At 45.8% G+C, this 14,230-nt stretch overlaps 1 protein-coding gene across 1 annotated transcript; it reads left to right on the top strand.

Moving 5' to 3' along the window:
* The first annotated feature begins 57 nt into the window (after positions 1-57).
* CDCA5 (cell division cycle associated 5) lies at positions 58-12,754 on the top strand. Its single transcript, XM_026717659.2, has 6 exons — positions 58-170; positions 4,229-4,341; positions 5,211-5,273; positions 5,982-6,026; positions 8,824-9,360; positions 11,948-12,754. Exons 1-6 carry the CDS (start codon positions 116-118, stop codon positions 12,026-12,028), a joined length of 894 nt encoding a protein of 297 aa, XP_026573444.1. The 5' UTR covers positions 58-115; the 3' UTR covers positions 12,029-12,754.
* Positions 12,755-14,230: the final 1,476 nt, after the last annotated feature.

Consider the following 14,230-nt stretch of genomic DNA (forward strand, 5'->3'; position numbering starts at 1 on the left):
CGGTCGTCGCTCGCGCTTTTCCGGCGGACGGCTCCCGACGTCACTTCCGGCGAGGCTCTGGCGGGCAATTTCAACGGCGCGGAGCAGCGATTGGAAGGAGGAGGCGGCGGCCGCCATGGCGGGAGGCCGCCCCGGGAGGCGGGCGCGCTCGGCCGGGGAGGCCCGGGAAGGTGAGGGAGGCCTGGGGGGCGCGGGGAGGGGGCTCCGCGGAGCAGGCCGTACAGGGGGAGGGGGCTTCCCTGCCTCGCCTCCAAAGCGCTGCTGGGTCGCCCCGCTTCGCCAGGCGGAGGAGGAGGAGGGGGGGGGTTCCCCGCGGGGGTGGCTGCCGGCCTAGACCGCTGGGTTCGTTTCTCGTATCCCCCCTTTACTTGTTTACTGTTGTTATATCCTGCCTATATTATTATTGTTATTGTTATTAATATTATTGAATTTTTATTTTTATTATATCCTGACTTTATGATTACATTCCACCTTTATTATTATATACAGCTATTAATATTGATATTATCATCATTAATACCATTAATATGCCTTTATTCATTATTATATTAATATTCTTTTTTATTATATCCTGCCTTTATTATTATATTGCACCTTTATTATTTTATATGGCTATTGTTATTGATATTATTAATATCATTTGCTTTTTATTTTATCCTGTCTTTATTCATTATTTTCCACAATTATTATTAATATCATTATTTGCTTTTGATTTTTGTTATATCCCGCCTTTATTATTATACTCCACCTTTATTATAATATGCCATTTTTATTATCTATCATGATCATTAAATTATCATCATTCACTTTTTATTTTTATTACATCCTGCCTTTGTTGATTATATTCCACCTTTATTGTTATACTTTGCCATTATTATTATTACTACTACTATTATTTACCACTTTTATTTATTATTTCCTGTCTTTATTCTTATATTCCACCTTTATTATTATGTGCTGCTTTTATTCATTTTTATTATATCGTACCATTCATTATTATTACATCCTGTCTTTTTCATCATATCCTGCCTTTATTTGTTATCACTATGGTTAGGCCACAGGGTGAGCCAGATGTTCAGACTGGATTTGGCACTTTTATCCACCTGTCGCATCCTTTCCAAGGACTTGGATTGGCAGATGTGGATATTTCGATAGAATTGGTTATTTACAGGTAGTCCTGGAGTTACAAGAGTTTGTTTAGTGATTGTTCGAAGTTGCAAGCGCTTTGAAAAAAGCCACTTATGAGTTCTTTCACACTTACAACCATTGCACCATCCCCACCGCCACGCGATCAAAATGCAGACACTTGGCAACTGGCTCATATTTATGACGGTCATAGCGTCCGGAGGGGGGGGTCACATGATCCCCTTTTGCGACCTGACCAGCAAAGTCAATGGGGAAGCCAGCTTCACTTAACAACCGTGTGACTAATTTAACAGCTGCAGGGATTCACTTAACAAAGGTGGCAAGGCGAGTTGTAAAACGTCTTGCTTAGCAACAGACGTTGTGATTGTAAGTCGAGGACTACCTGTATGGGCCGCCCATCTTACCACAGGGTAACTCTGTGCAGCTCACAATCCTAAAAATAAAAATTGTATAAACTAAAAACACAAATAAATACAAATCCATACCCTTCGGTTCAATGAAAGATGGGGTGGGCGGGAGCAGAATTGGGCCAGGCCCCAAGCCAATTGTCAGGGTCACGTCTTTAGGCTCTTATGGAACCTCCGGAAGGTTGGAGGAGTGAAGATGTTCCAGAACGGGGGTCTCCAACCTTGAGAACTTTAAGACTTGTGGACTTCAACTCCCAGAGTTCCTCAGCCGGCAAAGAATCACTTGCATTTCATGTGCTGGCCTATATTGTTCCTTATTATTCATGTACTGTTTATTCTTTTTCTTCGTGCGGTATTTTCCTGCAAAAGTTGCACTTATTTTGTTTTTGTGTTAACTAAGTATGTTGATCTATTGGTTGCCACAGAAATTGACCAACCAGCTTGTCACCCAAGTCCAATGTCATAGGCTCAGAGTGAGTGACTGGCTCAAAGTCAGCCCGCCAGTGTTTCATGCTTAAGGTGCCACTAGAACTCACCATCTTCTGGTTTCTAGCCTGGTTCCTTAACCCCTAAACCAGACCAGCCTTCCCATTCACATACTGGATATAAGACACCTAAAAAGGATTTGCAGTTGTTTCGTTTTCCTTCCTTTTGTGGTAATCAGGAGGCAGCATTGTTATCTTTTGTCAAACCTGCCTCTTCTTCCTCAAGAGAACTGAGAGTTTCCCATCATCTCCAGTCCAGAACCTCAAGACCTGCCCAGGTGCCACTTCTCACAACTTTCATCCCTTCTGAGAGGGTAGAAGACCACAAGTCTTAACGTTGCCAAAATTGGCAACGCCCTGTTTCAGAAGGACTTTATCTCATCTTTGCTGTTATTATACAATCAGATGGTCTGGGCATCCAGCCAAGTGAGAGTTGGTAGGTTTAGCGGGCGTGGTCATGGTTTATGGGGGCTTAATGTTTTGTCCAGGGTTGACAGCTCAGCCCTTTGAAGTATGATACACACATAAATACATTTTGGGAATGCAGAAAGAAAAGGACCCTTCTAAATTAGAGGTCCCCCCCCTCGCCCCATCCCCGGTTCTGAGGACCAGGACTGGTCCACAGAAACAAAGCCACATCTGTGGGTGCAGGCGGCACATGAAACCACGTCCCCCTCCGGCCCACAGAAAAACCTCTTTCCATGGAACTGGTCCCTGGTGCCCAAAGAATTGGGTGGCATTGTTCTAAATGACTCTTCCAAAGGATGGTTTACAAAACTTAACAGCCCTGTTTAACCATAGATAACGGCTGCATTTACTGTGTGTCGCCTCTAATAAATCCTTTGAAGTTTTTTGTAGTCTGGCTCAAGACTCATGATTTTATTAGAGGTGACATACTGCATGACCTGTACGAAGCCAACTCTGGCATACGGAATCTCCAGTCACCTGTGGCCCTGTTTCCGCCCCCCCCCTCTCCCCCTGGGTGTCTCCTAAACCAGATTCTCCTATTGAGCACGTTCACAGGCTGGGTGTCATCAATCACGTTCTCCAATTAAATACATCCAGGGCAAAAGCCCTGGTAGTTTGGCTACCACTTTTTAAAGACAAGAGTTGGAATGTACTTCCGATTTCAAACTGCTGCGTTGCTTTTCCAGATTTCCTTTCTCTCCCCGCCCCGCCCCCCCCTTGTTTATGGCAACTCTAAAACAGGACTTACTTTTTCGCACTTCCAACTGTTGCGGCATCCCCACGGTCACATGATCAGACTTGGGGTGCTGGCAACTTGCCGTGTCTTGGGGTCATGTGATCCACTTTTGCGACCTAGTCAACGGGAAAGCCAGATTCCCTTAGCAACCTTGTTCCTGACTTAACAACTGCAGTGATTCGCTTCACAACGGTGGCATGAAAGATCGTAGAATGGGGCAAAAGTCATTTAACAAATACCTCGCTTAGCAACCAGGAATGTTGGACTCAACGGTGGTAGTAAGTCGAGGATTAGAATAGAATAGAATAGAATAGAATAGAATAGAATAGAATAGAATAGAATAGATAAACATTGGAAGGAATGGAACGGAACGGAATGGAATAGAATAGAATTCTTTATTGGCCAAGTGTGATTAGAGACACAAGGAATTTGTTTTGGTGCAAATGCTCTTAGTGTACATAAAAGGAAAAAATACATTTGTCAAGAATCGTAGGTATAACAATAGTAGTCAAAGACTACAAATAAGCAATGAAATCATTACTAGGAAATAATAAGCAATCAAATCATACAAGGAACAGTCAATATAAATCGTTAGGATACAAGCGACAAAGTTACCGTCATACAGTCACAAGTGGGAGGCGATGAGAAGATGAATAGGAATAGTGGTGCAGACTTTGTAAATAGTTGGACAGTGCTGAGGGAATTTTTTGTTTAGCAGAGTGATGGCATTTGGGGAAAAACCGTCTTTGTGTCTAGTTGTTCTGCTGTGCAGTGCTCTATGGCGTCGTTTTGAGGGAAGGAGTTGAAACAATTTATGTCCAGGATGTGAGGGGTCTGTAATTTTCTTATTATAATTACATTATCTATGTAGGATGTCCTGGATTATAGTACGACTACATTTTAAAATGACAACATTCCCAGAATGTGGACTTCGTGATTTTTCTTAATCATTTTGATTAACCTCTTTGATGCTTTCTTTTCCCCAGGTGCTGCTTCCTCTCCTCCCAGGCGAAGGTCCGAGAGAAACTTGCCTTCCTCAGCTTGTCCAGTGTCCCAGGATAACCCCAGTGGGGTGACCAGGAAAATGATGGGCACCCCGGTATGAGAAAAGCATTGTTGTTTTCTTTCTGTTAGGATTTCGGCCGTTACCCCCATTTAAATCATGAGTCTTGAGCCAAACTTCCAAAACTTTATTGGGAGTTAACACGCTGGCACTGCCTGCGTGTAGCCAACTCTGAGGCACATTATACACTGTCACCCTTGACCCTGGTTTTCCCCCCACCCGCCTGGGTTATCCTAATTCATATTCTCCAGTGGGACACCTCCATAGCGCAGAGTCATCAATCATGCTCTCCAGTTAGAATTTTGCAAGGCAGAAACTTCGGTCACCTAGTTACTATCTTTGAAAACTATTTATGGAATGCACTTTCGGTTTGCAAACTGCCGCACTGCTCTTTCAAACCCCTTTTCCCCCCCTCCCTTTCTGTTGACAACTCTAAAGAGACCATAGAAATAGTTTATGATAAATATTTTGTTCTTTATGAATTTAAATTTCTGCTTGAGTTGCGATGCGTTGGGTAAGCCATAGAGGTAATCCTTGACTTGCAATCATTCATTTAGGGACTGGTCAAAGTTACGACGACAGTAGAAAAAAGTGACTTACGACCGTTTTTCACACTACGACCATTGGGGCATGCCGAAAATTCAGAGGCTTGGCAACTGACTCGTATGGGGCAAACCTCACTTAACAACTGTCTCACTTAGCAACAGAAATGTTGGGCTCAGTTGTAAGTCTAGGATTGCCTGCATTTGGAGTAGGAGTGGTGATTGTTCAAGTTCTCTCAAAGCACGCGATGTATTTTAGAGACACAAATCTCAGATTCTGCGTCTTCCAACAGAAAAATTCTTTCTCGGCTGCTTTTTTCTTTCCCGCCGGCTGAATATTTTTTTCCCCCGTCGTCTTTGCAGCGCCCAGGTGCCTCTGTCATGCGCACGATAACCCTGAGAAAGATTAAGCCGCGGAATCAGCAGGTGAGTAGTTGTTATGAAACTGTTTATACATGTTCCACTTTGGGGTGATTTAAAAAAAAATAATTTTATTGAAGTTTATTTGAATAAAAGATACGAGTGAAAAGACAATAGGAAAAGGTTGAGAGAGAAACAGAAGGGGAACGAAGACGTGAAGGAAAAAGAAAAGGGAGGAGAAAAAAGGCAACGACCTCCAACTTTTTTCGGTGCGGTAATTAAATTAGTAAAGTATAATGAAGTAAATTATACTTTTTACTTTTATATAATTAGTAACTAGTAGCCATTTCAACAGCAACAAACTAAATCATCAACATCCAAAGTCAATGTTTCATTTTAAGCTGTTTCAAGTAAAAATCTAAAAGCAATCTCCAAACAGAAACAAAACTGGATATATTATTTTCCTTAATTAAGATGCTTTTGCTACCTCTGCCAGTTCTATTACTGTGAGAATTGACTTGTCTTTCTGTGGTATTATTATTACTTCATACGGTGTAACAGAATCCAGCAATAATGCATAAAAACTCACCAAATCAACATATAAAATGTGTATCGAAGTATAAAACACCAGAGCAATGAACCATTTTTAAAAACCTACAGAACACAAGTAATGAATACAATTATGAATAAAATAAAATTAAAGGATGGTCTTATGCCAAATTAACTACATATTTTTTTTTCTTTTCTTTTCTTTTTGTTCTCCATTATTCCCAGGATCAGGTGAAAGAAAGCGATTTAATTCCTCGTCGGAGTCCAAGGGTAAGCACAGACCATAGCAATTTTTGAGAATTAAAAGAACGTCTTTCAGCAAGGTCTGGAACTTTTAAATAGCTTGGTCTTCCCCAAGGGGGCTGGAGAATTCTGGGAATTGAAGTCGCACACATTGAGAGCAGCGCCCCCCGCCCCCAATTTGGCACCAGGGGCTGGTTTCCTGGAAGATAATTTCTCCACGGACTGGGGTGGGGGAAGGAAAGGAGCAGCACACAAATTAGGTCCCCCACGTGCACAACTTAGAGTAGGGCTTGTGCTTCTGTGAGACTCTTAATGCCTGATGCTCTGAGGTGGAGCTGAGGTGATGATGCTAACTCTGGGGAGCAGCTGCAAGTATAGATAAAGCTCCGTTCACCTCCAGCTGAATAGCCTAGTTCGTAACAGACCAAGGTCCAACCCAGGGCTCGGGGACTGGAAACCCCTAATCTTCCAGGTCAGGGGAGGTTAATGAGAGAGCATAGAATGAATGGTTCTGGGAGGGATTCGCGTGTTTGATTTTCCCTTTGGCCTGAGTTCTCCAACAGAGAAGGTCCTGGAGTGCCTTCATATTAATCTCCGTGAGATTATCTGCCTCGTCAAGTTTTAATGTGTATTAATAAATCAGCTGGATATCCGTGCTTTGCTACGAAACTATGTGGTCCGGCTTAGTTTGGGGGGAGGAAAATAAGGGGAGGAAAATCTTCGGCCTGCCAGCATCCGTTGGTATTCATCTGGCTAGCGTCTGTCAGTGTGTGAGAAAGTTGAGGGCCGTTTGGAAACTGAAACAGTATTTGCTGTGAGCAAGGAGACAGCAAGGAGCCTGGGCGCGGCTTAACTCAACTGTTCTGTACTAAAGCTCTTTGGTGCTCTGAAGCTGAAACTCCCCTGCTTGTTTTGCCTTTGGAACAGATTTCTTTTCAGGTGGGGAGGGTGAGTAGAATTCCTTAGCATTAGAGCACATTAATAATAACAGTAATAATAATAATAATAATAGTAATAATAGTAATAATAGTAATAATATAGGAAATACTAATGTTGTGATGGTCATTTCGAAGAATCCTTTCTCAGTGAGCCCCTAGAAGCCAAGAGGAACATAGCTGCCAAATTTCAAGTTTGTAGGCTTTACGGTTCTGGATATTTTGTGATGATGCCTGCGTGGTCTTTTGCTTTCATATATAGATAGATAGGAAATGAAGTCCTGTCTTACTTCCAGAATGCCTCTGAAATTCATACAGACGGCCGAAAAACACTTTTAGTAAATTAAAATGTCAGGTATCGGCCTTCTCCGTCTTTGGAGAGAAGTCCACTTTGCAGACAGTAAAAGAAATCAGTATAAATTGCGCTAAATATCACTGCTAGCAGGCCAAGTGGTTGGAGACCCTCTCTTTTGAGGTGGGGGGGGGGGAGAAGGAAGGTGATGAGGAAGTATCTTTCTCATAATGGGAAATACGATTAAAGGTAGTCCTTGACTTACCACAGTTCATTTAATGACAGTTCCAATTAAGATCCCTGAAAAAAGTGACTTACGACCGTTTTCAAGAAGCTTCTTCAGCTCTGACAGGAGCGTGGGGAAGGGAAGGATTGGTATATTCCTTGCAGACAGCTGGTCATTTGCATCCCTTTAGAGGGTTGCTGAGGCCACCTGGGGGGTTGTCTGTGTTCACGGGGCCACCTGAGTGGAGCCTTCTTGGAACGGCTGAAATTACTCAGGTGGCCCTGGGGGTGACCCGGATAGGCCTCCCAGTGGCCTCAGTGACCCTCTAAAAGGATGCAAATGACCAGCTGTCTGCAAGGAATATACCAATCCTTCCCTTCCCCACGCTCCTGTCAGAGCTGAAGAAGCTTCTGGGATGAGAAGTGAAATGTCTTCAAAAAAAAAACCAGAAAGTCCAGTTGACTCTTGGAAAAAAACAAACAAAAAAAAGGCACCTTTGGGACAACCACGACTTGGATGACACAGAATGTCCATAGACAATTTTTTAAAATCTTACTTATCTTTGACATCCCAGAAGCGTTTCCAGAGGGCTTGGCGATATGCAGACTGATGCACGGCCAGTCAAAAAGCGGGGATCAGGTTAGGTCCTGTTGAAACATTGGGAAATCACCTCACAACCTCTCTCCGTGTAATATGTCGATGAAGATTCTCAGCCATCTTGTTTGAAGGAGGAGATATTGTAGCCGGACTAATTTTTGTTGTTAACTTGAGACATTTCGCTGCTTATCCCCGTATCTGCTTAATTAGAACAGAATAACAGAGTTGGAAGGGCCCTTGGAGGTCTTCTAGTCCAACCCCCTGCTTAGGCAGGAGACCCTATGCTATAGCAGAGAAATGGTTGTCCAATCTCTTCTTAAAAACTTCCAGAGTTGGAGCATTCACAACTTCTGGAGGCGGGTGTTTCCACTGATTAATTGTTCTGTCAGGAAATGTATAATTAATGCCAGGTTGCGTCTCTCTTTGGTTAGTTTCCACCCGTCGCTTCTTGTCCTGCCTTCTGGTGCTTTGGAGAATCGCTTGACCCCTTCCTCTTCTTTGGGGCAGCCCCTGAGATATTGGAAGACTGCTGTCATGTCACCCCTAGTCCTTCTTTTCATCAGACTAGGCTCAACCAGTTCCTGCAACCGTTCTTCACGTGTTTTAGCCTCCAGTTGGTTTGTTTTGACTGATGAAGGATGGGTGAGCAGCGAAACATCTCATAACCAACAAGAAAAATTACTCCAGCTGCAATGGCTCAACTTTCAGAGGCTCTCCCCTTCTCCTGCTTCCCACTTTATAGTAAGTAACACAGACTGTATCCCTGTTTTGCAGATCTCCTTAAAAGAAAACAAGGAGAACAGCCCCCCGGGGGGCCCTGAAAATCAAAGCCCCCACGGAGGGGAGGCCCCGAAGAAAAGCCCGTCTTTTACCCCGCGCTGCCCCTTGAATCTCGACGCAGAGAACTCACCGAAAGAGACTAATAATGTCCTGTCCCCGGTCAGCGCCAACACGCCAGAATCTCCGCTGGGATGCGAACGAGACCTGGCCATGGCCAAGCGTGTGCGCCGGTCTTACAGCCGCCTGGACCTCTCCTTGTCCCGCAGCTTCACGGACAAGCCGGAGTTTCCCAGCTTCAGCCTCGCCGGCACCTCCACACCCGCCGGTGCTCCCAGCAAACGGCAAACCCTCTTCGGTTTTGAGAAGCTGCTGCTTCCGGGGGAGCTGGCCGAGCCCTCCGCGGAGCATATCGCCAGCGCCCCCAAGGCAGCGGCTGCAGAAAGCGGGGCCTTCGGGAAGCCGGACACCGACATCCCCGGCATCTCGTTCGGCAGGGAGAAGCGAAGGAAGAAGAAGGTGCCCGAGTTTGATGTGAGTAGCGCTCTGAGCGCTGTGGCTGTAAAGTTGGTGTCGAAATGATGGGCTGCTCCGTTCCCTTGATCTGATTTGTGCATTTAATGCACTAAGAGAGTCAAGTACCTGTAAGGGCCAGGCTCTCTCCCCTTCAAACGATGAGAATGGACTTTTGACAACGGGGTGTTTCAAGGGAAAAGATCCAGGTGACGTTCAAAGCCAGGTGTCAGGGCTCCAACAAATCCCCCTCATTCAAGGCAACAGTCTCTAGCCACATCTCAGAAAAAGTACATTGGCTTATTAGGAATTGCCCCGCTGGCGCGTGGCTGGGTGCAGCCGGTTACTGAATCACACCACACCTTGACCCCTTGACCCTGGCCTCCCTCCCGCCTCCCATAGGGCGCCTCACTCTCCAAGGGTCCTCCGTCATGCTCTCCAACAGCCTCCTTATGCTCCAACAACTTTGGGCTGCCGAGTTGATATCTAGGCATTTCAAGAATGCCTTGTTTTCCCCCCCCCGCTCCGTTTTTTTTTTTTTTGGCAGCTAAAAAGACCAAAGGAGTCTCTCTTTAGTTGACACGGGGTCTAATATGCCTCCAGGCATGCAGCTTAGCGAAAGGGAGTTAGAAACACACACACACAAACACACACACACACACTTGTCCGGTGTGGATTTCGTCAGTACAAAGAAGCAGCCTGTTAATCCCCCCACCCGCTTTTTTCTGGGGCCATAGTTGAGAAGAAGCTGCTCAGGACGAGCTGGAATTTTGATGGCCCCTTCTCCGCTTGCTCTCTCTCCAAGAGGTGACAAGTTTCCAGGCTTCTGGGCTCCAGTCCCCCAGTTGTATATCGTGTGCAAGTTATACAGATTCAATACAAGACTTAAGATATTCAGGTTACATCAAAAAGGTTTAGTTGTACCAACCTCTCCCCGCTTCTTCTTCCATTGAAAAATGGCAGGAACACGGATCTGCCAGTACCGCTCTCTCCAGGCATGGCGGGTTGTTTGTGCGGTATAAGAGGGTGGTGTTCCACCGATTCTGGGGAACCGGTAGCGGCAATGTTGAGTAGTTCGAAGAACCAGCCAATCCCGCCTCCGACTGGCTCCGCCAAACCCATCCCTTCTCTGCCTCCCATGGAGTCCCAGCTGATCAGCTGGGTCTCCTTTGGTTGCCCTGCCCAGGAGAACGGAGCTGGAAAGCAGGCTAGTGGGGTGGGGAGGGAAGGGGGATTTTACGGTATATCCTTCCCCTGCCACGCCCACTAAGCCAGGCCACACCCACAGAACCGGCAGTAAAAAAATAAATTGAATCCCATCCCTGCGTAGAAGACCAAGAGATTCCACTCCGAAAAGTAGAGGGTGGCATCAGGGCTTATTTATTTTTATTTAGTACATGGCATGACTTACCCGGAATAACACAGTTGGAAGGGACCTTAGAGGCCTTCTAGTCCAACCCTCTACCATCCCAGACAAATTGTTGTCCAGTCTCTTCTTAAAAACTCCCATGATGGAGCACCCACATGTGAGAGAGACATTGTTGAAAATACAGAATCATGGGATTGGGAGGAGCCTCGGAGGTCATCTAGTCCAGCCCCCTGCTCAAGCAGGAGACCCTGTACCATTTCAGACAAGTGATTGTCTAGGCTCTTCTTTAAAAACCTCCAGTACTGGAGCAACCCACAACTCCTGGCGACCGGTCATTCCACAGGTTAATGGTTTGGATGGTCAGGAAATTTCTGCTTAGTTCCAGGTTGCTTCTCTCCTTGATTTTGCTCTGGACTAGCATATATATATGCTATAAATATATATATATAAACATTTCACCTACACTAGTAAAGGTAGTCCTCGACTTACAACAGTTCATTTAGTGACCAGAGTTATAACGGCACTGAAAAACAAAGTCACTGAAGGCTTACGACCGTTGAAGCACTCCTTCGGCCATGTGATCAAAATTCAGCCGCTTGGCCACTGGTTCATACTTACGACGGTCGCAGTGTCCCCGGGGTCATGTGATCCCCTTTTGCGACCTTCCGACATGCAGAGTCAGAATGGGGAGGCCAAATTCACTTAACCACCAGGTTACTAACTCAGCAACTGCCGTGATTCTCTTTTAACAACGGTGGCAAGCCAAGTCATAAAATGGAGCACAACTCACCTCACAAACTCTTGCGCAGCAACGGACATTTTGGGGTCAGCTGTGGCTGTAAGTTGAGGACTACCCGTTTAAAGATCGGTGCCAGAATTTAATCAAGAGGTATTGCAGGATTCTGGTAAGATGGTAAGAGCTCCGGTGGCGCAGCGGCTGCCTGCAATTTGGCAGTTGGAATCTCCCCGGGCTCCAGGTTGACTCAGCCTTCCGTCCTTCCGAGGTGGGTAAAATGAGGACCCAGATGGTTGTGGGGACAGAGGCTGACTCCCTAAACCGCTTAGAGGGGACTGGAAAGCGCTATAAAGCGGGATAGAAGTCTAAGGGCTATTGCTATTCTGAGTGCCTTGGAGCAAAAACCTTAGCAGACTCTTCCTATCTCGTCACGTGGGTTGATTGTCAAAGCAGGGGCATCTTTTTATCAAAATAAAAAGTTGTTTTTATTGTTGCCTTTATAGGAATCAAAGATGGACGAGTGGGCCGCACAGATGAACGCCGAGTTTGAGGAAGCTGAGAAATTTGACCTCCTTGTGGAGTGAAGAAATGCATCTGCTCCGCATATTGTTGGTGGCCAGAATGTTCCTTGTACATAATCCCCCCCTAGGAGGACGCTTAAACTTTCTTGGCATAAAACTGTAGATCCCCCCCCCCCGCCCATTTTACAGGCTTACTTGCCGACAAAAGGCAGCCGACGCTTCTCTTGATGCTCCCCCTTAAAAACAAAAGATATTGTGTTCTGTGGGGTTACCAGGAAATATTTTTTTCTCGTCCGCAACCTGAAAATACGTGCAGAAGGGTCTGAATTCTATGCGGTATCACAATTTTTGTAATATGGCTCGGCTAACTGATTTCTTTTTCCCTCCCTATTCCCAGAACAGGCAGAAAATAGGCAAGATGCTCAGGTGCATTCTAGTCTTTGAAAGAGCCACGAGTTTCTCCCAGTAGTTTAATATTTTATTATTATTAATTTTCTTCTGCGTTTGCCTTCTGAAAAATCACGTCTGCTTCAATGGAGTGGGAACTAGGTTTGCTCAGCCAGCTTCCTTTTGTGTGTGTGTGTGGGGGGGGCAGGTTAATGGGGAGCAGGCCTGTTTTAAGGAACAGCCTGTTTTTTAAGCCTCTCTCTGGCCGTCTCTCTTAAAGGACTCCTCCCAGTTGATGAAGCTTTTGATGTTCGGTTTGTCTCTTGTCCCGCTGGTGATGTTTCGCAGTGCAGCCCCGTTAGAATAATTGTGAGAAAATTAAAAAGAGTTTCCTTCAGGTTTCCTGTTGTCTTTCAACTACTGTGTTTCACCCCAAAATAAGACCCTGTCTTATAATTTTTATGTCACCCAAAAAGGCACCAGGTCTTATTTTCAGGGGATGTCCTCCACTGACTAACCTCACTTGCACGCGTCGCCCCCGCCTTCCTTTTCGCCGTCAGGGGCCTTCAGGAACAACTTCTTCTGCAGCCGGCGAGGTTTCCTGAAGGCCTCTGCAGCCGATAATGGAGCGCTGCTGGATCAGTCCTGAGCTTTGTTATCGGAAACAGAGGCCTCCAGGAAAGTCTGGCCAGCCTTGCAGGCTGCAGAAAAAGTGGGCCGGCAAGGCAGGTGTCAGGGGGTGCGAGTCCTGGCTACACCTGTCCAAAGGTAAGTAGGAGGGCAGCTCCACACACCCCCCATCCCCACCCTAGCGTAATTTTGACCCATGCACTCTGGAGTGTGTGTGGGGGGTTATTAGGGCTTATTTTGCAGGGGTATAGGGCTTATATTGGGCGCATGTGGAAAAAATGGAGCCAGGACTTACTTTCAGGGTAGGTCCATTTTGGGGGGAAACGGCATTCACGTGGATTTTTAAGAAAACGATCTAGGGTGAAACAACTTGAGGGAATGCTGGGATTATTTTACAGGTTTGGGAATTATAGTGATGTGTGAAAGATCCGAAACAAATCCAAGTAGTCCTGGACTTAACAATCACAACCGAGCCCAACATTGACGTTCAGTCAGAATTTATTAGTGAGTTTTGCCCCCCATTTTATGACGCTGCTTGCCACGGTGGTTAAGCAAATCACGGCAATTGATAAAGTTAGCAACCCGGCTGTTAAGTGAATCCTGGCTCCCCCGTTGACTTTGTCAGGAAGTCACAAAACCTGACACACACACACCCCCGGGACACTGCAACTGCCATAAGTATGAACCGGTGGCCAAACACCTGAAGTTTAGTCCCGTGAACATGGGGGATGCTGCAAAGGTAATTGTGAAAAATGCTCGTCATTTTTTTCAGTGCCGTTGTAACTTTGAACGGTCACTAAATGTACGTTATTAAGTTGAGGACTACCTGTACGATTGCTGCTAGATTTGCTTTCTCCCTCTAAATTCCACTCCAATGGTTGCCTCTTCAAGCCACGAATAACCTTATTCAGGTAACCTTACAAACCTTCGTTTCTGACTGTTGAGACTTTGGAAAGAGGGCAGAGAAGAGCAATTGGGATGATTATGGGGACCGGAGGCTGAAACATACGATGAAAGGTTGCAGGAACTGGGCTTGGCTAGTCTAGGGAAGAGAAGGACCAGGGGAGGCAGGAGAGCAGCCTTGCAATATCCCAGGGGCTGCCCCAGAGAGGAGGAGGAAGGGGGTCAAGCTATTCTCCAAGGCACCCGAAGGCCAGACAAGGAAGAATGGATGGAAACTGACCAAGGAGAGATTCAACCTGGACATAGGGAGGAATTTTCTGACAGTGAGGACAATCAACCCATGGA

The sequence above is a fragment of the Pseudonaja textilis genome, chromosome 16 (assembly GCF_049901715.1).
Source record: "Pseudonaja textilis isolate UNSWEBS1 chromosome 16, rPseTex1.2, whole genome shotgun sequence".
Taxonomy (NCBI): domain Eukaryota; kingdom Metazoa; phylum Chordata; class Lepidosauria; order Squamata; family Elapidae; genus Pseudonaja; species Pseudonaja textilis.